Here is a 24,040-nt window from a genome sequence, read left to right as displayed (position 1 = left end):
CCGGCTGGGAAGGGCGGTTTTCCGGCGTCAGCCGTGGGCACACTCGTAGGATAGTCCTCGGCTCTTGCAGATATTGCTAATATCCAACCTGAGATCTCTAAATGTATGCGCTGCCCATCCCGCTACAACTTCCCACGCCCGGAGACCCAAAGAGCGAAGTGGGGAAGGGGCGGTCCAGCCACTGTCCTGCTAGTAACCCAGTCTTTCCCCTATCCAATTCCAGGTAATCTTTCTCCCGTTGGTCTTTGGGCTCCTCCATTCTTCGTTTTCCACGCCCACGTTAAAGTTTTTTTCGGTTTTCGCTTTTGGACACATTGGACATTTCGGGGTTCTTGGACTTTTAGAAAATTAGTCGTCAATGAGTGAAAAATAATCGCTGCCTCTATTTTACGACCGAACAAGAAATGGTTACTTACTTTGTCAAAGATTAACTGATTTTTTCAGATCACTGGTTCTTAATATTTGGGGGGAAAGGGGGTCAGCGAGGACAGTGCATGGATCTGATAAGAGCCGTGACTTTGCCCAGAAAAATTCAGTTTTACAGACAAGCTTCATGAGGTTCACAGACCCAGAAACAAGGTTAAGAACTATTTTTAAATGTGTTTTGCTTGGTAGGATGGGAAAAAGAGGAAGAGGTAAAGACGGGAGATAAAAGCAAAAAGGAATTACTGCCAGTAGGAAATGGCCAAATTACTTTCAGATATGTTGTTTGCAAAGCAAAATAAAAGGGGATGTTTCATTTTTTTAAAGATTTTATTTATTTTTTTAGAGAGAGGGGGAGGGAGGAAGAGGAGAGAAACATGGATGTGTGAGAGATACATTGATGCGTTGCCTCTCACACGCCCCCAGCGGAGGACCCCACAGCAACCTAGGCATGTGCTACGACTGGGAATCCAGCCAGGGGCCCTTTAGTTCGCAGGCCTGCAATCAATCCACTGAGCCACACCAGCCAGGGCAAGGGGATGTTTTAATGTACGGAAATCTACCTGCAAAAAAAATTGAGATACCTTGTACCTTCCCTAATCCTTCCCTGGTAAAATAGGAGACATTGGCAAGAGTTGGAGGGCATACAAGTTGTAAACTGGACAGAAGGGCATCACCAATAAGTGCGACTCCAGAAAGCTCTGTCTAGGATTTTATTAGACTGCTTTTCTCCCCAATATACCTGTATTGGAAGATTGAGACAAAAAGGCACAAACTCACATTAAATAAGGTAATCTAATCAAGTCTACAAAGGTATTTTGTAAAAGAAGTAGCACTAGGAACCAACCAAAATAACTCAGAGTGTCCCAGCAGGGACTGTAAGAGAACTTGGGAAGATTTACTGGTACCCATAATACTGACCCTGTCCCTGATCTCTCTCTGTGAGGCCAGAGCCCAGCACCACTCCCACAGAGGCATTGCCGCTTCCAGCTGGGACTGTTACCTTGGAAATGTAATGGAAGCAGCGGATCTGAAGGGGTGTGGCACATCCTCAGATACTACCCTGGAGCTGAGCCTTTCATCATAAGCCCCTGTGAGTGCTAGCCAGTTTGGGGGGGGGGGGGGGTGTGAAGGGAAAGGGGGATACTTAAAAAAAGACTACACCGTTGCCCAGCAGCAACTCTATCAGAAGGGATGGAATAGACCAGGGAAATCCCTCCTTATGTTTATGTGGGCTGGCGCCCCAGATCCAACTGACTTCAGGAAATTCTAGCTCAGCTCATGTGGATGCTTTCCAACTGGGGCAACAGGTAAAGGCAGGAGGAGCCAGAGAAAAGGCAGACAGCGCAAGCCCCCACCAGAGCTGGAATGATATGTGTGGATCTCAGAGAAGAGCTGAAGGAAGGAGACTAACATCTGACCCTCAAACCCCCTAAACAACCGTCGGCTTAGAATATTAACAGTTGTTTCTCCCAGGATAACCCACATCTGGACTTCACTGAGTTGACGAATGAAGAAGGGAGAGCGTTAAGCATAAGTATAATTATAGCTGATAACAGAGCTTGTAGGAAAACATTTACATTTTTCTCCAGTAGGAACACGTCTTCTTCAACTTTCCCAGTCAAATAAATGCTACTAGCACTTGGGCTGGTAATAACCACCTGAACTGCACCGGATTGTTGCTACTATAGACCCTATAAAGTGAGGAGACTAAATGGAGGGATATCTGGTTGGAAACGGGCTTCGATGAAGGTCAGAGCTAATCATGTGGAAGGGTCTGAGTCTGTGCTCCCTTGCCCCAGGAGGGCCACAGGGACACATCCTTCAGGATGTCACAGGTGAAATCCTGTGAGAGACTCCCTTATTGCACTTAGAAATAAGGCAAAACAAACTGACAGAAACGTGAGGATAAATTTTCCCGTCCTCCTTCCCGCTCCCCCAACAGAGATTTGGTTTCTCTCATTAGCAGCTGCACGCAGGCCAGCATGGGCTTGGGTCACTGTGCACTTGGCTAACATTACTTCACAAGGGAAATGCTAGGAAACAAAACAGCAATCTCAGAATCACCCGTCGGGAAAGGCATATCCGGGTTCTCCCAAGTCATAGGAAACTCGGAAGTGCTCAGCAGCTTCTGTTCCCCTGGAGCCTGGGCTCTCCGAGGCCTACTTTGGTAGAGTTCTGTACTATGGTCACTACTTGCTTCTGATTGTCCAGGACACAGCTCATCTTAAGGGCAGGACGAACTGAGATCTTGATTCCCAAATCCTTTCCAGCAACTGGAGACAAGAGGGAACATGTTCTGCTGGGAAGAAGCTTTTGCATGCTCGTTTTGTGCAGCATGAAAAGATCAGGACTGTTGGGTCCTGACCAGCCTCAAAGACAGAGGACAAGAATCTAAGAAAGCACAGAGAAGAGAGGATTATTGCTGAGTGACAGCACCAGCCCAAATGGGAGGAGGAGCGTGGACACACAGAGCTCCTCCGGGGGACAGACTAACTGTATATATGGGGCAGGCTCAATTCTAAGGGCCACACTGGGTAGGCGCCTCCAGGTGGAGAGCCGACCCTGGCATATTACAGGCTCTGTGGAGATGCAGACAGAGTGGGCAACAGGAGGGCTGAAAAGCCTTAGGTATTTCTAAGACTAGTGACCAGAGATGTAATGCCTGGGGCAGGGGTTATTTGTATGTGTAAAATTTCCAAAACAGACTGGCTGGGCCTTGGGTATTTCCGTGGTGCTTAGAACACTTGAACAACGGGTTACTGGGAGCAGAGGTCAGAGTTCTGAAGCCACACTGCTGTTCTGTGGAACTGGGGGGAAAAACTCTGTATTTCTAATCCATCCCCTTTCCCCATGTGAGCACTCAAAATTGCAAAGATCTGCCCAGGAAGCAAACTACCTCAGTTTATCCCAAGGCTGAAAACAAACAAACTTAAGTCATTTAAATCACCACATCACAAAAGGCAGCTATTTTGAAAGACTAAAAATGTCACTTGAAAATAAAGGGGAGGACACACAGAAATGGGTTGAGGACACAATGGCTGGAGAGGGAGGAGCTGTAAATACAGCAGCCTGCATGCCACATATCTCAGAGGAGCAGGCTCCTGCACACACGGGCTTCATAATACCAGAGGGTCTATTTGTTCACAATATTAAAGGGCATCTAGAATTGGCTACAGTAGGGGATCGAAAGTTGCCTGAAGAATGGGCACAGAAAGGCTGCATCCGAAGATGGCCTGTCACTCGGGAGGGTGGAGCTGCTGGGCCTTCCTGTTGACCACTGTCTTGCAAAACTGGAAGAGAAATACAATTGTTAAGGAAGCAACAGCAACAGAGAAAAGCAAACACTGTAAATCAGTAACTGGGGAATTTCAAAAGGGAGAAGGATGCCAGTTGGTGTACTCGGGGTTAGGGGGAGGGGCCAAAGTTTAAGGGTGGAGCAGCTCCTGAGACACTGGCATTGCAACAATCTACTTAATCCTCCCCTTTTATCTCCCAGAAGTTCTCCTCAAGCACTCTGGGGCAGGGCGAGCGAGCAGAGGTTTGCATCACTGCTGGTGAGACCCCAGGCCTCTTGAGCAACTTGGTGTGAGGGGACAGCCAGTTTTTATTTGATAAAATGATCTTCTCTCAGAGCTGATGGGGAGCAAGGCCAGGTTTTTCATTCCATGACAAAATGCACTCTGAGCTGCTGGAAAAACAGCAGGTCTGGAGGTGTGTGGGGCACTGGGAGCAATCGGAAGGAAGGGAATTACGAAGGGAAGATCGATAACATCCCATCCTGGTCCTATGACCACGGGAGAAATACCTGCCAAGCTCCTGAGAGATGTTGCCTCTGACGAGGACAGCTACTTCGTATGGGGCCAGGGGCACAAAAAGGAAGGAAATGAAGCACCAGCCATAACAATAAATGCAGACAGACTTTCCAGGTGATGCTATCAGCTGGGAGCTAGGAACTGGCTCTGGCACGGGGTGGGGAGGGTACAGAGTGTCCTAGAATGCCAGCCTCGACTTGAAATGGCTCAAGTTAGGAGAGGAAGAGTAATTAGTTGCAGATAAGCTTCAATTCTGCATCCGCCATGCCCCCGTCTCACCACCTTGTCCATGTCTCTGGGTAGTTCTTTGTAAAACTGCATGTGTCTGAAATGTCCTAACAGTCATCCTTTCTTTCACTGGAAGCCCAAGAGCATGACAACCTGTTTAGCATGGCAGTCATTATTCCTAGGGAGCAGGATGAGAAACGAAGCCGATTTTCTGACTCCATAGGGAGCTGCTGAGGCCTTGAGGGCCTAAACCAATTTTAGCACCTATGACACACACACAGGGGAACTGGGTACATACAGTGCAGAAGGGGGACGGGTGGCTTTAGTCATCTGCTGTCATTCCTTTCACTGGGTCCTTTTGTCTCATCTGAAACCGAAAAAAAAGAAGAAATGGAAGCTCTTGCTGTTGATGGAACTCCACCACAGATACATCATGCCCTCACGGTCCTGCCAATAGACAGGGTGGAGCACTGTGTGTGCCCAAAGTCAAGCAGAAGAATAGAATTCTGCGTCCCTACAGCCAAAGCCGCACCATTTGCAGCTCTGTCACTGGTCCGACCATCCGTGATTCCTGCTTCTCTCCGCTACACCCCAGTGTTGGGGTTTTGTTCTTAAGTTCCTGTCTTTCTCTCTTTCGATCATTCAACAGATATTTATGAAGCATCGCTTTTGTGCTAGGCACTGCTCCAGGCCTGAGGATTCAGCAGTGAACCAAAATGGACCAAGTCTTATTACAGGGGAAGTGTTACTTTATAAGCAGACTACAGAAGGCTTCTCTGATAAGGAAGTGAGTGGGAAAGTCCTCTGGCTCCCTGGAGACAGGAAGACAAGACAGTGTTCAGGCAGAGGGAACAGCAGTTCTCTCTCCTGAGCTCTGTATTGAGGCTTCACCCATTAAGTCAGGTGGGCACGGTATGGTACCCACAGTTAAGCACAAGAACACGGGTATAAAAGACAGGGGACAGATCTCAGCTTCAAAGAAGTGTGAGGCTGCTGGGAAGCAGTGGGGTCTTCTCTGGAAGCACTGAGTGGTCCCTGTCACTGGCACCTCCTAAGAAGTGGACACAAGTTCTTGTTGGGCATCCTGTGGTTGTGATCTTTGTCAAATCCTTTCCGACTTGACAGTTCTATTTGTAGAATGTCTGTAACGTGTATTTTAACTTCCTGTTAGACATACAGTGTGTCTGGCAGAAGTAACGCCTGCTTGAGTGTGGTTGGTAGGCTGTGTGAATACCTCGCACGAGACGGACCGCAATTTGAACATTTCGCCTAAAATGTCATATGGTGTGCTTGAGTGTGATATTGTTACTTTAAAGAGTTACATGCTTATGATTTTGTAATCAAAAGGGGTGTTATTTGTGCCAGACCCTGTATATTTTTTATTCTCATCCAAGGACATGCTCACTGGTTTTATAGAGAGGGAAAGGGAGAAAGAGAGGAAGAGAAACACCAATGTCAGAAACATCAGTTGGTTGCCTTTTCTACGCACCCTGACCAGGGACCAAACCCACAACCCAGGCATGGGCCCTGACCAGGGAATCAAACCCGCAACCTTTCGGTTTGCGGGATGATGCCCGACCAAGTAAGCCACAACCAGCCAGGGCCCATTAGATATTTCTTTCCTATCTATGAGTTTTCTGCTCAATTTTCATTCTTTATTCATTCAACAAATTTTGAGAGCATAAGAGCATGACCTCTGGAAGAAACTGCCTGAATTATATTCTGGCTTCATCACTAATTGTGTGAACTTAAGCACATTACTGGACTATTCTCTAGGCCTCAATTTCCGTAATAACATAGGGTTGTGGTGCAGACTAAAGATACTCGTGTGGAGCAGTTAGCACAGCAGAGGGCTTGGCGTGGAGCGTACACTCGGTACATGTTATCTATGTTGTTGCTTCTTTGTTCCTGGGGCGTGTGCATGTAGACGAGCTCTGAAGAATCTGGACTTAAGCTCCAGCCCTCCTCAGAGTCACTGCTCACTAAGACTCCAATACCAGCACGTTTTGCAGAGATTCTCTCTGAGTAGTGACAGCTCTCCACAGGGACACATTCTGAAAATACACTTCCTGCCACCTTCCAAACCTGTGTTACGTGTTCACACCCACACCTGGGAGACCAAATGGAACGTGGGCATGGTAAAAAAAAACCTCTCCTGGTCCTCCCCAATTCAGGCCAAAGTTTCCTCAAACATGGTCAAAATAACTGCCTGGGTACTTGCTGTAGATTCTTGGGTTCCAGACCTGATGAACCAGACCAATAGGAGATGGACCATTAGTGAGTCATAAAATAACTCACTTTCCCTGGCCCAGCAGAGATCCTCCGCTCCCAACAGGAAAGTCTATTTTCAGACACTGACTAGTCCCAAACCTGTGAGTAGGCTCTTAGCTCCACCTGGCCAGCCTGTCTCCTGTAGATTTTGCTCAAAACCCACTTTCCTGAATGACATCTTTAAATTGTTATTGCTCCTGTAACTTTAGTTGTCCACGTTAATTAATACCTGTTATTACGATGTATTAAGTCCTAAGGGTTTGACAGATTCAAGAGTTTCCAACATGGCAGAAATCTGTTAAGGATAAGGGCACTGGCCTAGTTTTAAAAACACGAAAACCCTGTGGTGTCAGGTTGGAATTGAGGTTATTGTATATGAACACAGTATGTAAGGTAGTATAGAAATAAATGTAAAAGTTCCCTAGCTCTGTCCTATGAGAAGGCCTGGGACAGCAACACCCCAACAGTAACGAGCACACCTAGCGGCCAGACACACCCTCCACTAAAAGAAACAGGGCTCCTTGGGGATGTGGCCGATCATAGGGTTGAGTCACGGGAAGGACAAGACCAGCCTAGGACACCCTGTTGTGCTTCAGGTGAACAAAGGTAACCTTGCCAGTAGCTAGATAGGCAGAATACAAAGAAAAGAACGCTGAATCTGTGATATTCTGGCCTAAAATACATAAACTGGATCTAATCATGCAGAATCACTCGAAATATCCAAATTGAGAGACATTCTTCAAAGTGCCTGGCCTGTAACCATAAAAAACGTGACGGCCATGGAAGTCTGGGAAGAACTGAGGACTGTCACCAGACTGAAGGGGACTAAGGGCTGCAGCGGCGGCCCTACTTTTGTCTGGGTTGCACCCTTCGCTTTAAAGGAATGGAGTCTCTTGACCTGACCAGTGTGGCTCGGCTGGGCGTCATCCCGAAGGGTGAGGGGTCACCAGTTCAACCCCTGGCCAGGGCACATGCCTGGGTTGCGGATTTGATCCCCAAATGGGGCACATATGGGAGGGAAACCCACAATATTTCTCTCTCTCTCTCCCTCCCTTTCCCTCTCTCTAAAAATAAATAAATAAAATCTTAAGAAAAAAAGAAAGGAATGGAGCTTCTGGGTAAAGGGGTATTGTATTCTTCTTGCCATTTTCTATAAGTTTGAAATCCTTTAAAATATTTTTAAAAGACAAGAACATTCTTAATTAAATGTCAGCTCACTAATGACCATTCACATAAATTTCTAATAATCAAATAATTTAATATCATGACAGCAAAGTTCCTTGGGCCTCAAACAGACCCTTGTATACCCTGAGAGTTCACTGCTAATACAAAGCAAGGTCCTGTTTGCCTACTGCTTGAAAACAGATGTAACTTCCTGCCCTGGCTGGTGTGGCTTAGTGGATTGAGTGCCAGCCTGTGAACCAGGGGGTTGCTGGTTCAAATCCTAGTCAGGGCACATGCCTGGGTTGTGGGCCGGGTCCCCAGTGGGGAGCGCTCTAGAGGCAACCACACATTGTTGTTTCTCTCCCTCTCTTCCTCCCTCCCTTCCCCTCTCTAAAAATAAATAAGTAAAATCTTAAAAAAAAAGAAAGATGCAACTTCCTATTGGGGAACCTCATAGCACTCCCTACTCTCAGAGACAGGCTGTCCCGCAGGGCACCACTGAAATGAAAATGCATTATTTCATTCTTACAATGAAAGGCTCTAAGAATGCGTATTTCCTGTTTCCTGGGGCCTAAGTGACACGAGAGATTTTATCTGAAGTTTGCAGTGTTCCCTGGATCAAGCCACTGCAGGAGATACACACACACACACACAGAGCTGAGGAACATTAAAACAGAAACTCCTAGTTTGTTGGTTTTTTCACAGTGGTTTCCTCTAGGGCTGCGGCCACGGGTTGGAGGAAAGGGACTTTCATTTATCTATTTAATTTATTTACATAGATGTATTTTTTAATATTTTCCATATCTTTTGAAAATTGCTTCTACCAGAAAGTATGAAACACTCTTGCCGTGGCCGCACAGCCCAGCTGATTCGAGCACCGTCCCAGTGCGCCAAGGTGGAGGGTTTGACCCCCAGCCAGGGCACACACAAGAATCAACCAATAAATGCATACGTAAGTGGAACAACAAATCGATGTCTCTCTCTCGTCCCTCCTCCCCACTTCCTCTCTCTCTAAAGTCTATAAAGTAAAGAAACACTTCTTTGACTTGAAGAATTAGTAAATAGACCCATGTCAGCATCCTGGTTGTGATACTGCACCGTCGTTCTGTAAGGCACTGCCATCGGAAGAAACGCCTGAAAAGTAACCACAAACCATGAGCACTCCTGAAGGAACACAGAGGCGAGGCACAGGCAGGCTTGTTTTTAGAGCCTCCTTAGAAAGCCTCTATAAATAGGTTCAGCCCTTTGGGAAGGCAATTTGGCAATACGCAATAAGAGTCCTAAATTCTCTAGTTCCAATTATAGAATTTATTCCAAGGAAATAATCCTAATTACCAAAAAACCGGAGTGCACAAAAATTTTCATCATAGCGCTGTGACAACAGTGAGAATCTGGAAACAACACGCAGGAAAGTTCCACACCGGACAATGACAGAACAGAGCAACGCGTGTGTCGTGGTCAGGAAGACCTCCGTGAAGAAGTTTTTTAGAGGGAAAACGCTGTTACATGTTCAGAGTAAAAGGTAAAACAATCGCCTGGCACATGTAATACAATCATAATTAAATAAAAGTGTGTAGAAAAACCTGAAGTGCAGGAAAATGTTTCTAGTGGTTATCTTTCCATGGTTAGAGGGCAGTGATTTTTTTCTCTCTACTTTTCACTATTTCCCCCCAAATGTTTAATGTTTATATATTACCTTAATATTGAAAAATGAAACTGCATTTAAAAAGAAAATAAAAATCACTCCCATATTTCAAGATGTTATACAATGTTCTCGGGGGTCATTGTCAGGAAGGCCAGAGGTAACTTAGACCCCACAGGACAGCCTCGTCCTCCACATACCGGGATCCCTTTGCCTCGAAAGACCTCATTCTTTCCTCTGCAGACACGACTGGAATCTCAGGTTCTAATCTCCCATGGCCCAGCAGGGGAGCTATGCACCAAGCAGTTTCTCTTTATCAGCCTAACTCTCAGAACTTATACAGGATGGGGCAAAAGTACATTTATAGTTGTTCGTATGGAAGTGATACATAATTAATAATAAAATAAACTCTGTGTTTCATGTGCTCACACCTGTGAGCCTACTTCTGCCCCACCCTGTATTTACCACAGTCCCAAACTGGAAGCTGCGTATAGTGCTCTGCCAGACACTTCACCGCACAGGTAACCAGCCCAGAGTTTAAGGCTTAAAATCTGAAACTGATGGTGATCCCTCAGTCAAAAAGCCACAGGATGAAGCAAGGGACCTCTACACCAAGACTCAGGTGATGAGAAAGGGACAGGCACGTTTCCGTGCAAGCACACGGATAGGGAGACCGGCCTCAGGGAGGCTCGGAGACAGCCCCCAAGGTAGGCCAGCTGAGCCAGAGTGCTGTGTAGCCTCTCGGCTCCATCACGAGGTACCAAGTCTAGAGGGAAGGATTATGGCGGAATGGGAAGACTCATGGAGCCAACAGGAGCTCAGAACGGAGGACCACAGGGAAGGATGGGAGAGGAGATGCAGTGGAATCTTAACCATGTGCTCCAACACACACCATCTCCGTTGTTCTTCCGCCGAGTGTTCTAGAGAGTCCAGTTAAATAGGGAAACAAGTTTTCTTAAAGATTTAAAATGAGTTCTCCTCTCCCAGGCTCATTATCTCCAGAACTAATGGCCAAAGGCCCAGGAGGCAATTGGTTCAGTGAACTGAAAGGTAGCCCTCACTTCTCTGAGTCTCAGTTTTTCTATCTATGAAATGAAAATAATAGCTATGGCCCAGGTTGCCATGGAGATCTGATGACATAATATGTGCAAAACCCTTACCATACATGATAGGCACACAGTAAGACCTCAATAAACAGACGTTAGCTTCTAGTAGTAACAAAAATATTTTTAGTTTTAGAAGCTAGTGAGTTCCCCATCACAGGAGGTGGCTGAGCACAAGCCGGTGGGAAGGCTACAGAGAGGACTCAAGCACTGGACTTATAATTGGACTAAATGACTTTCTAGGCACCTTCTTCCACTTTTATATGAGTCTCTTAAGAAAGCAAGAGCAAGTGAAAGGGAGAAAAAAGGGAGACAGGCAGGGAGGGAGAGAGGGAAAGGGAAGAATGGAGGGTGAGGGAGAAACACGGAGAGGGAGAAAGCGGGGCGGGGGAGACCGCTTCCCTATGGGCGCACATTTCCTGACATTTTTCTTTTTAGGGCAAAGGACTAACTTCTTGATCCGTGTTTCTCAAATCCTTGAGCCTCATCCAAGAATGGTGGGTCCACCTCCAACAGGGACCAGAGTGCTATCGGTGGTGACTGTGGCTGTATGGCAACCCCTCAGAACTCAGAAAAACCCACTCACGCTAGACTACTGTGCAGTGATTTAAAGAGTAACAGTTACAACTCCTGTTGCAAACTTGCAGTGAATCCTGGGAGACTGAATACATGCATTTATTGCTATTCCTCCCCCAAACATTACTACAATGACGGTGAAAGAATAGAAAAAAAGACATGAAGTCATGAAGCCAGTAAGAACAGAGGAGACAACAGCAACTAAGAGATGATAGTAACATTCTGGAAGGTGAAAACAGGATGGATGAGTAGCGACTGATTTCCAGAGCAGCCCGAGCTGACACCCAAGTGCTGTGAGGGGGAGCCAAAAGGGAGCAGACCAACGTGTGCCGCAGGTTCTCCCAAATCTTGGGAACTGGAAGTACCAGGAACCTCTGAAGGTGGGAGTAAAGGTGGAGTTGAAAATAGGTGACCTGTTTAAAGAAAGAAAAAGAACAGTGCAGCCCTGGCATGCCCTCCCTCCGTTCTCACTGCCTCCTGCTGCCGCAGCAGAGCCGGCTCGTTCTCGCTCTCCGAACCGGCTGAGGGAAGCGGGAACGCGGTACGCCAGGCTCAGCAAAGAGCCAAGGGGACAGGATGCAGAACGTGACAGGGTTAAGTTAAAGCTGCCCATAGCGGGGGAGCCTGCCTGGACCCTTCTCCAGCTCCGCTCCCAGAATGCTGGCTGCCTGTCCATCCCCCCAAGCAGGACACTGGGGAGTCCTCTCTAGATAAAATGACCAGCCCAATAACAGTAGACTCAGGATTCTGAAGCGGGGGACACCAGCGAAACCCCCTGACTACCCTGCAATGCAGCCCACCCACTGATTCAAAGAGCTTACAATCAGCTTTTTAGAGTTTCATTCTTAAATGTGGCCCAGGACCACCAGTCATTTCAGGAAAGCCCCTAATGCAAAACACAGAGTCCAACAAGAAAAAGGAGCTCGGAGGAAACAAAGACTGTTTATTCACTGGAGCAGAGACACCACAAAACCCAAACCCAAAAACAAAAACTAGAACTTCAGAAAAGGAAGATAATGCATGTAGGAAAAAACAAAAAGTGCTTTAGAAACTTAGAAGGTTAATTTCTGAGGTCCAACTTCTAATAAAAATTCCAAAAAAGGAACAAAGAGAGGGGAAAGAGTTGTGAAATAGATAACACAAAAACATTTTCCAGAACTGCAGAGATCTTTAGATCCAAGTGTTCACCAAGTGGGAACAAAATGAATGAGAATGGGCTGTGCCAACTGCATGACTATACCACGCATATCACACACCAAAGAAACCAAACCATTCATGGAGAGACTAGAAAACAAAACTTGAGACAGACACATAAAACTAAGCTAACGGAAAGAAGGGCGACAATTACTAATTCTTTCTTTTTCTAATACATACTTTAAAAAAAATTGATTTTAGAGAGAGAGGAAGGGAGAGAGTGAGAGAAAGACAGACAGAAACATCAGTTTGTTGTTCCACTTATTTATGCATTTACTGGTTGCTTCTTGTACGTGCCCCAACCAGGAACTGAACCTGTAGCCTTGGTGTGTAAGGACAACACTCTAACCAACTGAGCTACCTGGACAGGGCAATTACTAACTTTTTAAAACAAACAAACAGCCTTGGCTGGTGCAGTTCAGTGGATTGAGTGCCGGCCTATAAAGTGAAAGGTCAGTGGTTCGATTCCCAGGAAGGGCACATGCCGGGGTTGCAGGCCAGGTCACTAGTTGGGGGCGTTCAAGAGGCAACCAATCGATGTATCTCTCATACAACAATGTTTCTCTCCTTCTCTTCTCTCTCTAAAAATAAATAAAATCTTTAAAATAAACAAATAAAAAATATATATATACATACCCACACACACAATAAAGAAAAAAAAAACAGAGCAGACTAAAGTGCTCAGTTGGGGAAAAGAATGACAGGGCTGCACCAACATATAACATGGATGAACCCCAGGCTGAATGCCAGCCTGTGACACTGAAGGATGCAGAGGGAGAGTGTGAGTGGTAGGTGGAGAAAAACAGCTAAATCTTCCCTAGAAAAAAGTTGACAGCTAATATCAAAAATTGAGAAATTAAGAATTAAGAGCACAGGTATATTATTTGGAAGTATGGATATAATTAACAAAAAAGCACCCGACCATAAGAATTAGGCTGCATTTGTTAGACAGTGGGGGGCTGGAACTCCAGGCTAAACCCCCGAAGCCTTTGCGATCCTCCATTTGGTAAATTTTTCTTTTTGTCGGGACCAGGGTGACCAAAAGACTCAGGTGTCTCTTATGTGGTCTGAATGGCCAGAGCCCTGGATGTTAAATTCCCCTACATGCAGAAGATCCTTAACAGAACAATCAGAAATTGTACCCCAAACCCTGCCACTCCCTGCCAAATGTAGCTGAATGAGTAACCGACACAGCTGCCTTCAACAGGAACTAACTCAGCACACCATTTAACCAGTGACTCAGCCCAGGAAGTGTCGTCCTGGACTGCAAACCACTCCCCTGGGGGCTGCTGAGGAAGGCGGGGCTGCTACACCGCACAGCACGGGACACCCTAGCACCCAGCTCTGGAGCTCCCCTGAGGCCCTGCTGGAGAGCCAGGCAAGGCCAGGCAAAGCAATGTTTGCCAGACACCCAGGCTCCATGCCAACCCACCCAAAGCAAGAAGGCAGATCTTATGAAACAGAGCTTCCTCCCTTATTCTTAGCCTCAAGAAAGCAGGAGAGCCCCAAATGGCATTTAGAGGGAGAAGAGGCCTAGTGATTAAGAGCTATGGCTCTTACCCTGACCTTATCACCAGCAGGCTATGTGACCCCGGGCACATGCTGAACTCAGAGCCTCCACCTCCTTATCGGAGTGTGGGGATCACAGCGGTGCCCACTCGGGCGTGCGGTGAGGCTCACAGGAGCGGGTGTGTGTAAAAGCCCTCAGAACAGTGCCTCAGACACAGTCAGTATGTGAGTGTTATCTATGACAACCTCCTCAGAGTGAACCTCACAGGGAGCATCTGCAAACATGGCAGGGGGAGTGTTAGGTCTTCCGACTCCCATGAGGCATAGAGCCCTTCTTCTGGGAGTCAGGCCAACCACAGCACCCCCCCCCCCCCGCACCCCCCACAAAACAAAGGCTTCAAATTCTAAAAACAGCTCAAAACCACCTTACAGAGGAGTTACTTCTGTGTGTACTGTTGTGTCCTCTGTGGGTCACGTGTGTGGCACTCACGATCAGCCCAGCCTGCCTGCTCCTGGGGGGGCACCTCCGTCTCTGTAGCCAGCACGACCCCCCACCGGCTCTGAAGCAGCACTGCAGCAGCTGTATTATTCACCTGGCACTCGGCACGACTGCCGTATTTGTCTCTATGGATATGCCAAGACCTCAACTAGACTGCAAATTCAAGGGCACAGGCTGATTTCTGCCTTACGGTTCCCTGATTGCCTGGCATTAGACCTTACCCACAGGAGACAGGGACATGTCCCAGATCCACAGAGCAGTGACCTGCACCAGCGCGACCATCTCCTGCACGTCCCCAGAGTCTTCCCTGGGCGTCCGCTTACCTCATCCAGCTGTCTCTTCGTCTCCTCTTCCATCCTTCGGATGTCGTCCATAGTCAGGTCAACCCACTTATCGAGCCAACAGAACAGCTGCCTGTGGAAGTTTGTAAACAGACGCTTCTCTTGCTAGAAAAAGGATGGAACGTAGTTGGAACCCAGAAGATGACAGCCACGGTTGTGGGCCCCCCCGCCCCCATGATCCCCACCCCCAATACCCACACTTCAGTGGTGAGGCTGGGGAGGAGTGATGCCTGGCTGGCTTGTCTGGATCAGGCTTCCAGTCCCGTAGGTCAGTGACTTTTGCCTTCACATGTCTAACAGGTGTGGCTTCAAGTAGGAGAGAGCCCCCAGGAGAAAATGGGTGTCTATCTCACAGGTAGGCTCTGAGCCCAAAATGCTACCAAGACAGGCAACCCATGAGCTCACAGCTAAGCCAAAGCCCAAAAACAACTGTGCCAAGTTTCCTCCTTGGCCAGCAGCTACGAAATAATAGTCTAACAGTGAGGCTCTAGCACATCTGAAAAAAGGCTATAAAAACTCCTTATGTTTGCCCAGTTCAGTAATTCAGGGCACTGGAGAATTCGGCTTGCAGTGCCTCTTGCCTTTTGGCTTCAAGAAAAAAGAAAGACTGAGTTCTATTTGTGTTTCATCATAGGAAGCCTCTTCCTCTTTCCTTTTTCCCCCCCTCAGTTTCCTTCCTTGTCACAGTGTGTCCTTGGATAGACAACATTAAACTAAAAGACAGTTAAGTACAAGGACAAGTGGGGGTCTGGGAAATCAAACTGAAATATTTGAATGTCATCAACCCTAGAAAGTAAGTCACATGGGTTGTATGATCTTCCCTTGTTGGGCAAAACACCCTACTAACCCATAAACACTGGGAAGGCCTCACCCTGGCTCCTTACCTTATGTATAAAGTTTTCCACTTTGTTCTGTAGGCCCCACCACTTGAACTTGACAGTAACCAGTTTGTATGCACACATGTACGGGCAGTCTTTCTGATTTACAAGTTCTTGCTGTATTAGAAACACACCCACAGGCAGGCAGGTAACTAACAGGGCAGACTTCAGGCTCTCCCTTAGCCCAGCCCCAGCCATTCCCTTCTTCCATTCAAGGGAGGAGGCCCACCCGCACTGTGCCCAGCCCCCTGGTGGTTAAGAAGTGAACTGCACCTTCCAATTGGGGCCCAAGGGTCCTCGTCCTGTTTTGATAGATTTAAATTTTGCTGGGTCTTCCTCTGCTTTGTAATCCTGAGAGAAGTGGTAGAATTGGGAGTTGGGGGGAGAGAGGGAGGAAGAGAGACATAGGGAGAGAGGAAGACAGGAAAATGCAGGGAGGGAGAGAGGAATCAGATTTGCCATCAAAGTACACATCATGCCGGTATTCATGCTGCCGGAGCACAGAAAACATTATAAACAGGACACAGAACTGTTTACATTTGCCCGAGAGAGGCGTTCTGTGTGACCCTCTCTGCTAGGGCTTGTTTTCAGCGTTACCATATGCAAGTGTCACCCGACAATCTGAGCAAGCAGGCACTGTCGCCATTTAAAGCGGGGGTTTTCAACCTGCAATAAGCACCCAAATTGCCAGGGATGGCTTTATCAAAACACAGATTTCTGGGCCACTCCACCAGAAACCCAATGAGTAAGAATATCTGCAGGTAAGAGCGGCATAGATATATATATATAGATATATAGATATATATTTTTTAACCTCTGAAGGTGATTCTAAAACACACAGCCAGCGCTGAAAACAAGTGGCTGTCACCCCTGAAATCTAACTGATCTCTCTCTAGCTTGTTTTTTTTAAAAAAAATTTAAAACTGGCTTGTTTTAATAAAATCATTGTTGTATAGAACATAATAGATTGTTCAATGTATTGCTATATGTAACCTCTTGCGTATTATTGTCAGTCTCACATCATTGATTTCTAAGGTAATCAATGCTGTGTGTTAATCAACCGTAACAAAAGTTTAATCTTTGGCTGTTCCTCTGCATTGACCAGGGCCTCAGAAAAAGCAAACTCATCACAGCAACTACCTAACAAACATAATGAGATCACGCACATACACACGGTCATAAAGTATTTCCCAAAGCTAAGGAGATTATTCATGTGTGCTTTAAAAAAGTAAATCTGCCCTACCTCTGCTTCTCTCCATTCATATGAAACAACCGGAGTTGACAAAATACTCAGCCGTACTCTTTGCTAGTGTGCCTGTTTGAGAAATACCTGGGTATGTATGTATATTCAGCCCAAGAAATTCAGCCTGTATACAGCCCGTAAGCTGTACACTTACGATATATTCACTTTGCTATGTATGTTATACTTCAATAGAAAAGTCCACTAATCTTTTGAGGGTGGGAGTGGGAATATCAGGTAAGGAAGCACAAGATGGTTTTCATATATTTTTGGAAATGCACAAGTCGAAATAGCTTAAGTGCACAGAGTGAGTCCAGGAAAGAGGTACCATACCCCTGGGATGGGAAGGGCACACACTATTCCTATTAACGGGCAGAGAGCCAGATCCCTGCACCCAGATCCCAACAGGCCTGCCAGAGAGGAAGACTTCACACTGAGTGAAGGAGAACTGCCCTTGCCTTTCCTGAACCTCCTCTCTGGGAGCACAGCGGTGCGTGTGGCAGACCCGCGCCCTGCGCTCTCCAACTGTACGGCTGGCAAAGCACCGTCCTTTTCTAGCACCTGCTGCCATGTCTGTTACTCTGAGAAGCCGCTACCAGCTTCTTGAGGGCAGGGGACTTATCTTTTCACATATCTGGAACAGCCCTCACCTGGAACACACAGAACAGAATACCCCAAACACAACAGGCAGACAATAAAGTTTCTTAGTTGCTGGGTTGGAAAAATAAATTTGAGACCTAGTTTCAGGCTCAGTGTTATTTCAGCAGGGCAAATCACCCCCGGACTACCAACGGCACCAACACTGTCCAGTGATCATGTCCAGAGGCCAAACAGGACACTTACATCTGAGCCACTATTTCTCTGCTGGTATTCCCAGGTCAAGATGAGGGAATTATTAATACTGATTTAAAAAACAAAACAAGTAATACCCAAGAGAGAACTTCCCTTTCAGCCAAGTTGGGTCTGGTTCCCTGGTTTCTCTGACACTTAGAGGTCATTGCTGCATCTCAGGGCCACCCACATCTCTAAATAGTTCCTACCTTGCTAAGTACTTGGCTTCGATCTGCAATGTCTATATATATGGCTTCCACATGTTTCCATGCCTCGGGCTCCAGTTTATGCACCTGCAGGAACAAGGAGGACCACTGTGTAGTTTGGTTTTTTTTTTTTAATTTTATTTACTTATTTTTAGAGGGGAAGGAGGGAGAAAGAGAGGGAGAAATATAAATGTGTGGCTGCCTCTCACACACACCCCACTGGGAACCTGGCCCACAACCCAGGCATGTGCCCTGACTGGGAGTTGAATCAGCGAACTCCTGCTTTGTGGGCCAGTGCTCAATCCACTGAGCCACACCAGCCAGGGCCCAGTGTGTAGTTTTTATCAGCTACAAGCCACCATTTACCCGGAAGGGACACCAATAAACAGCTATCCCCAGAGCCAGAGATGTGAGATTTCTATTGGTAAAGAATTACACACAAAACCTTTCAAAGGAATGGGAGGACGAATTTTAAGTGGACACAGGCTTGAGAACTAATGCTCTGACTTTTCAGCCCAGGCACCACTTCAGCGGGCCAAACACTCTCAGGGCTGCCTACAGTTACCTACATCATTTCCACTTCCCCCTTTGTAAAGACTATAAACATCTGTGGAGACAGTGCTTCCTTAGCCATATACTGTTTATTTTGATCTTTTCAGAAGTTAATTCGAAAAGGCTATACATGCCCATGATATAAAACTATGACACAAAAAATGTGCACAAGGATATGATAAAGACTCACTCTTTCTCTTGCTTGTCTCCCAGTCCCCTCCTGAGTTAACTCTACTGGTACCAGATCCTATGCACTTACAAACATCCATATGCAAAGATTTTTCTTCTAATACAAACGGAAGTACATATATACTTACCGTTTTGCATCTTGCTTTTTAAACACTGAACAATAGCCCTAGCTGGTGTGGCTCAGTGGACTGAGTGCCGGCCTACGAACTGAAAAGTAGCCAGTTTGATTCCCAGTCGGGGCACATGTCTAGGCTGTGGGCCAGGTCCCCAGTCGGGGGTGTCTAACTGATGTCTCTCTTCCTCTCTTTATCCCTCCCTTACCTTCTCTCTGAAAGTAAATAGTCTTAAAATTTTTTAAAATAAAAAATAATAAAAATAAACAACAATATATCTTGAAGATTTTCCCCTATCGGTTGTTTTTTCCCGTTAGTTCTTTTTACTTTTGTTTGTTTTTAAATCCTCACTCAAGGATATGTTTACTGATTTTAGAGAGAGGGAAGCGGAAGGAGAAAGAAAGGGAGAGACACATCAATGTGAAAGAGAAATATCAATCAGTATGGACCCTGACTGGGAATCGAACCCGCAACCTTTTGGTGTACAGGACAACGCCCCAATCAACTGAGCCATTTGATGAAGGCCCTAATATATATTTTTTTATACTTCCCACAATATATATTTTTTAAAGATGTTAATTTATTTATGTTTAGACAGAGGGGAAGGGGGAGAAACATCAATGTGTGGTTGCCTCTCGCATGCCCCTCGCTGGGGACCTGGCCTGCAACCCAGGCACGTGCTGACTGGGAATTGAACTGGTGACCCCTTGGTTCACAGGCCAGCGATCAATCCACTGAGCCACACCAGCCAGGGCAATATACTACTTTTTATTTAACAGGGCTCTCACATTAACAGGGCTCTGGTATTGTTTTTAATCTTTGGCTATAGAATGCTACAATGAATCTTCTTGTATATGTTATTTTTACTTCACACATATGTAAACATAACTGTGTGGAACTGCAGGGGTAAAGGACAGGTGTATTTTAGAGATTTTATTTATTTACTACTTTTTTTTTAAGAGAGAGAGGGGGGAAGGGAGGAGAGAAACAGCAATGTGTGAGAGAAACACTGATCGGTTGCCTCTAGCACTCTCCCAACATGGGACCTGGCCCGAAACCCAGGCATGTGCCCTGACTGGAAATCGAACCACCAACCTCTCAGTTCACAGGCTGGCGCCCAATCCACCGAGCCACACCAGCCAGGGTGATAGGTGTGTTTTGACTTTGAGGAGTTAGTGGCAAATTGTGCTCTACAGAGGCTGTAATTCTGATGTTTCAAAAATACAGTTCCTCTGTGCCAGGAGTTGCATCTTAGATCAATCCCAGTACTACAAAAAGGCCTCTACGGTGGCTTGGAGATCACATTTTGCAAATCAGAAGCAGAGCAATCCCATGCTGGTAGGACAGGTCTAGACAGAGACCACGAAAAAGGGAAGCGCAGAGAGGACCCCCGCAGGGATGGAAAAGGTACAGGGCAGAGCCTCCATACCCTGCTCTGAGGCATGGAAGCCCTTGGAGCTCTTGGGAAGTGCTACTTACATTCTCCTGGGTGCCAAGATCTGGTTTGTGCCAGGTTTCAATTTTAATCAGAAAGTCTTCTTTCATGTACTCATTCTGGAAAGGGGGGAAAAAAATATGTTACAGTCACCAGGCTCAAAGTTGGAGAGTAACTGTTATGGGATCATAGGCAGTCGGGAGACTCCAACCTCTGCCTTACGGTAACAGCTAGCCTTACTGGGAGCCCGCAACAGGCTAGGGTGCGGTATCTTGCTCAACCCTCACCCTGTCCTACAAGGTCAGTAGCAATGTCACCCTCATTTTATAGATGAAGAAAGTGAAGCTCAAAGGGGCGAGGTGACTTCTCTAAGGCCACAGAGATAACGATAGCGCTGGGCCTCAAAATTAGGTCTGTATGACTTCCAAACTCATGACTCAGCCTCTCTGCCACACCTCCTCATGCGCAGGCACTCATGGTTACGTAGCAGTGTGAGAAGAGCTCAGGACCCCCCCCCCCCCTCACCAACCACGAATGTCCATCACTGCCCTACTCCCTCCAGCCAGCCTTCTGCAGAGGCCTGATGTTCTCATCTCAGCAGATTAACTCTTCATGCTCATTACTACCTTCCTCTCTTGGTACTTTTTAAAAACTGGAACTACGCAAAGGAGGAACACATTAGTCCATGAACTCCTTAGCAGGGATTAGGTTCCCAAGAACCGCCTATGCTGACCTGCAGGGACAAGGCACTGGATGAGGATGCTGAAGGGTGAAGAAAAGGGGCAATGACGTGGTCATGGAAGAGAAACCTTGCTGACTCCATGATGTTGCCAAGGGTCAGTGCTCCCTGGGGTCAATAGATGCCCAATGGGAAATCCCACTCAGGCCGGCTGACCTGAAGTTCCGCACAATCCTGGCGAGAGCAGGGGAGAGCCCCGGGTCACTCTGCACACGTGAGACCCAGAGCTAGGATGTCAGGGCCCTGACTGCTGCACCTGGCAAAGCCACATGCCAGTGCAGCTTAAAGAGGCTACTTCGCCAATTAACAGGTTCCTCCGTAGGGCTGAAAGGATTAAGCCTCAACAGCTCCAAAAGTCACCCAAGAGAAAAAGGAGAACACCCAGGAACCTCCAGTGCAGTTACATTTTTATTTCTTCTTATAAATCATCTACAATCCCATCACCTCTGCCCCCCGCCCTGAAGATACTTACTGTAATAACTGCTCCAAGGAAGGGACATGGAAAGAAGAGAGAAAAAGATTAACGAGGATGAATAAATACCTGCCCCTCAGCCCCAGAGATGACGACAGCGAAGAGTCCTCCGCTTCCTGGGGCTCAGTCCACAGTCACCTCCCAGCCCCGGGGTGTGCATTTGGTACCTTAGACGCACCAACCCTCACGTTTCAATCATGCAAAGGTCCCAAAGGACCAAATCTGGAATTTAATTTAAAAAATGCCACCATCAGCTCCTTGGGATTCTTTCCAGCTGGGCAAGGAAAGGGGACTGGCTCTGCCTCAGAGAGTCTCCTGGTGTCCCTACTTCGGGGGCACGGAGCAGGGAACTTCAGACCAGGCCCTGTCTATCTGCCTTCCGCATCCCTCCTCTGCTGTAACCTAACCTCTCACCCTCCATACTCCTGCTCATTGTAATGAGACCCCCTCGGAAAGCACAGTTTAATTATTTATCAGAGAAAATGACTGCGGCTCTAATGTCACCGGGGAATGGACCAGCTCTCGTCCTGCCCGCGGCCCGGATCATTCTGTACCCTCTGAGTTTGGAGCTTCTCCATTTCTGATGGGCGCCACACTGCCATGTTTGGACATTCACGGGACTAACAGTCAAACCCCAAAACTCCAAAGCTGCAGCTAAGGCTCTCTCTGAGATTGAGATGAGGGAAAGCTGAAATGTAAGGAATAAAATCTACCTGGTATAGAAACAATCCAAGAGACTGTAAGTAACTTCCCCGAATCCAATGAAAGAACTTGGAAAAAAGCACGGGATTAAGATTATAACTAAAAGGCCTATTGAAAAAAGTGGTCTGCTATCAGCTTGGAGAAAATTGTGTTAACAAAAAGGACACAGTGAGTATAATATCCATCAAGGGGAAGTCCAAAGGGGCCAGTTTGGCAAAGGTTCTCAGGGGCTGTCCTAGGAGGGGTAGCCCCGGGCTGCAAACGTGGCACATCTAGCAGCCCCACCCCGAGAACGAGAGGCGGTGTCAGGCTGGCCTGGTTGGATGACGCCATCCCCTAGGGTTCTCCAGCTAACCACCTGATTCTGAACCCATGTTCTCCAAGCAACCTTCTCCTTCTAGTCCGGCCTCTGTAAGGACAGAACGTGCTAATCGACGGACACAAGAGCCTGATCACACAACCAAGTGGGCATTTTCACTACATACTGGCATTCTGATCATACTTTGGTTTTCCGTGTAAAAGAGCCCCCAAGAAAAGAACGCCCTAATCAGCAAACAGGAATATGTGGTTTCATTACTAATTTTGGATTTCAATATAACTTAATGTATTGGCATATGAGGTTTTTATGCCTTTGTCTTTTTCTTTCTTTTTTTAAATTTATTGATTTGAGAAAGAGAAACAGTGAGAGTGAGAGTGAGTGAGAGAGAGAGAGAGATCAGTTTGGTGTTCCACTTATTTATGCATTCATTGGTTGATTCTTGTGTGTGCCCTGACCAGGGACTGAACCCACAATCTTGGCGCGTCGGGACCCTACCGGGCCAGGGACCATCTTAGTCTTTTTGAGACCTTGAAAAATAGATCCACTCAGTTCCGACCAATTAGGTTTCTGAATCAATGAGGATGATGACCCTCTGTGGCCTTTAATGCCACCTTGGGTGACCAACTAACCTTCCCTAATCTCTAGCTCCTGCTCCGCCGAACACCTCTGCACTCACAGCACTCCCTTCTCCTCAAACTGCAATCCTGAGCACACTGGAAGAGTCCAGGAAACTCTTCGAAGTTCCAAAACCAGGCTCTCCAAATAAGGTACTTTAAAGCCAGTGCTTAGCAAGACAGTTCAGCCAAGGGTTAAGGCTAGAGGGAGGGGTAGAAAGAGAAACGTTTTTCTGTTCCTCTTTTCATTCACAGACCAAATCCTACCTCACCGCCTCCTCACATCCCAACCCGTCAGCAAGGAGAAAGAGACAGAAATAGGTAGGAGGACAGAAAGAGCCGATAATGAGTAAAGTATTCCAACTCCATTTTCATTCCACTCAGAATAAGCTTAGAGCCTTCCAAAGCATGAGGAATTTATTCCATGCTCCTTTATCCATCTTGCTTCAAACTTTGATCTACTTGGACCAAGCTTTGATGTCTGAATTAATCATCCTTCTCCCACCAACCCCCAGAGGGAACTGGGAATTAGCTTTCTTTATTTTATTTTAAAAGAGCAAGAGTCTAACGGGACAGATCTGAGATTCAACATATTCATTTCGTACAATGGTGACTATGAGTGTGACATTGGCACCCGCTGAAGAAACCTACCTTCCCCCACCCCTGCCTCCTTTCTGTGGAGTATTTAGAAATTACTGTTATCTTTTATTTCTTTTGGCCAAAGATCAGAGCAATATGTAAGTGAGCATTTGACGGCTAGAAAAACACCCATGTCAGCTGCAGCACACTCCCCGGACTGCACAGAGAACAGTGGCATCCCTCAGTCAGCACAAGCTGTGCACCCAGAACCCTGCCCCAGGCATGGAGGAGTCTGTGCTATCTGTTTGCCTCCTTTACGCCAAGTTGGCGAAGGATCTTATGACGCATGCTCAATGCAACTCTCTTAGACATCAAGAAAATTCACCTTCGGCCCTAGAAGCAGACA

At 46.7% G+C, this 24,040-nt stretch overlaps 1 protein-coding gene across 1 annotated transcript in view; it reads right to left on the bottom strand.

Annotated features, from left to right (window-relative positions):
- Nucleotides 1–1,122: 1,122 nt before the first annotated feature.
- PITPNA (phosphatidylinositol transfer protein alpha) overlaps nucleotides 1,123–24,040 on the bottom strand; it is a 37,739-nt gene continuing 14,821 nt past the window's right edge. Inside the window, exons 5-12 of the mRNA XM_024564644.4 lie at nucleotides 21,421–21,428; nucleotides 20,254–20,328; nucleotides 17,924–18,007; nucleotides 15,917–15,994; nucleotides 15,650–15,760; nucleotides 14,748–14,870; nucleotides 4,765–4,833; nucleotides 1,123–3,716 (exon numbers count right to left, since the gene is read on the bottom strand). Coding sequence (XP_024420412.3) covers nucleotides 4,789–4,833; nucleotides 14,748–14,870; nucleotides 15,650–15,760; nucleotides 15,917–15,994; nucleotides 17,924–18,007; nucleotides 20,254–20,328; nucleotides 21,421–21,428 — 524 coding nt within the window. The 3' untranslated portion in view covers nucleotides 1,123–3,716; nucleotides 4,765–4,788. The remainder of the gene's footprint in view (nucleotides 3,717–4,764; nucleotides 4,834–14,747; nucleotides 14,871–15,649; nucleotides 15,761–15,916; nucleotides 15,995–17,923; nucleotides 18,008–20,253; nucleotides 20,329–21,420; nucleotides 21,429–24,040) is intronic.

Source organism: Desmodus rotundus, chromosome 9 (assembly GCF_022682495.2).
Source record: "Desmodus rotundus isolate HL8 chromosome 9, HLdesRot8A.1, whole genome shotgun sequence".
NCBI classification, from domain to species: Eukaryota; Metazoa; Chordata; class Mammalia; order Chiroptera; family Phyllostomidae; genus Desmodus; species Desmodus rotundus.
The sequence above is the reverse complement of the archived record's forward strand: the minus strand, read 5'-3'. Positions and strand labels throughout refer to the sequence as shown.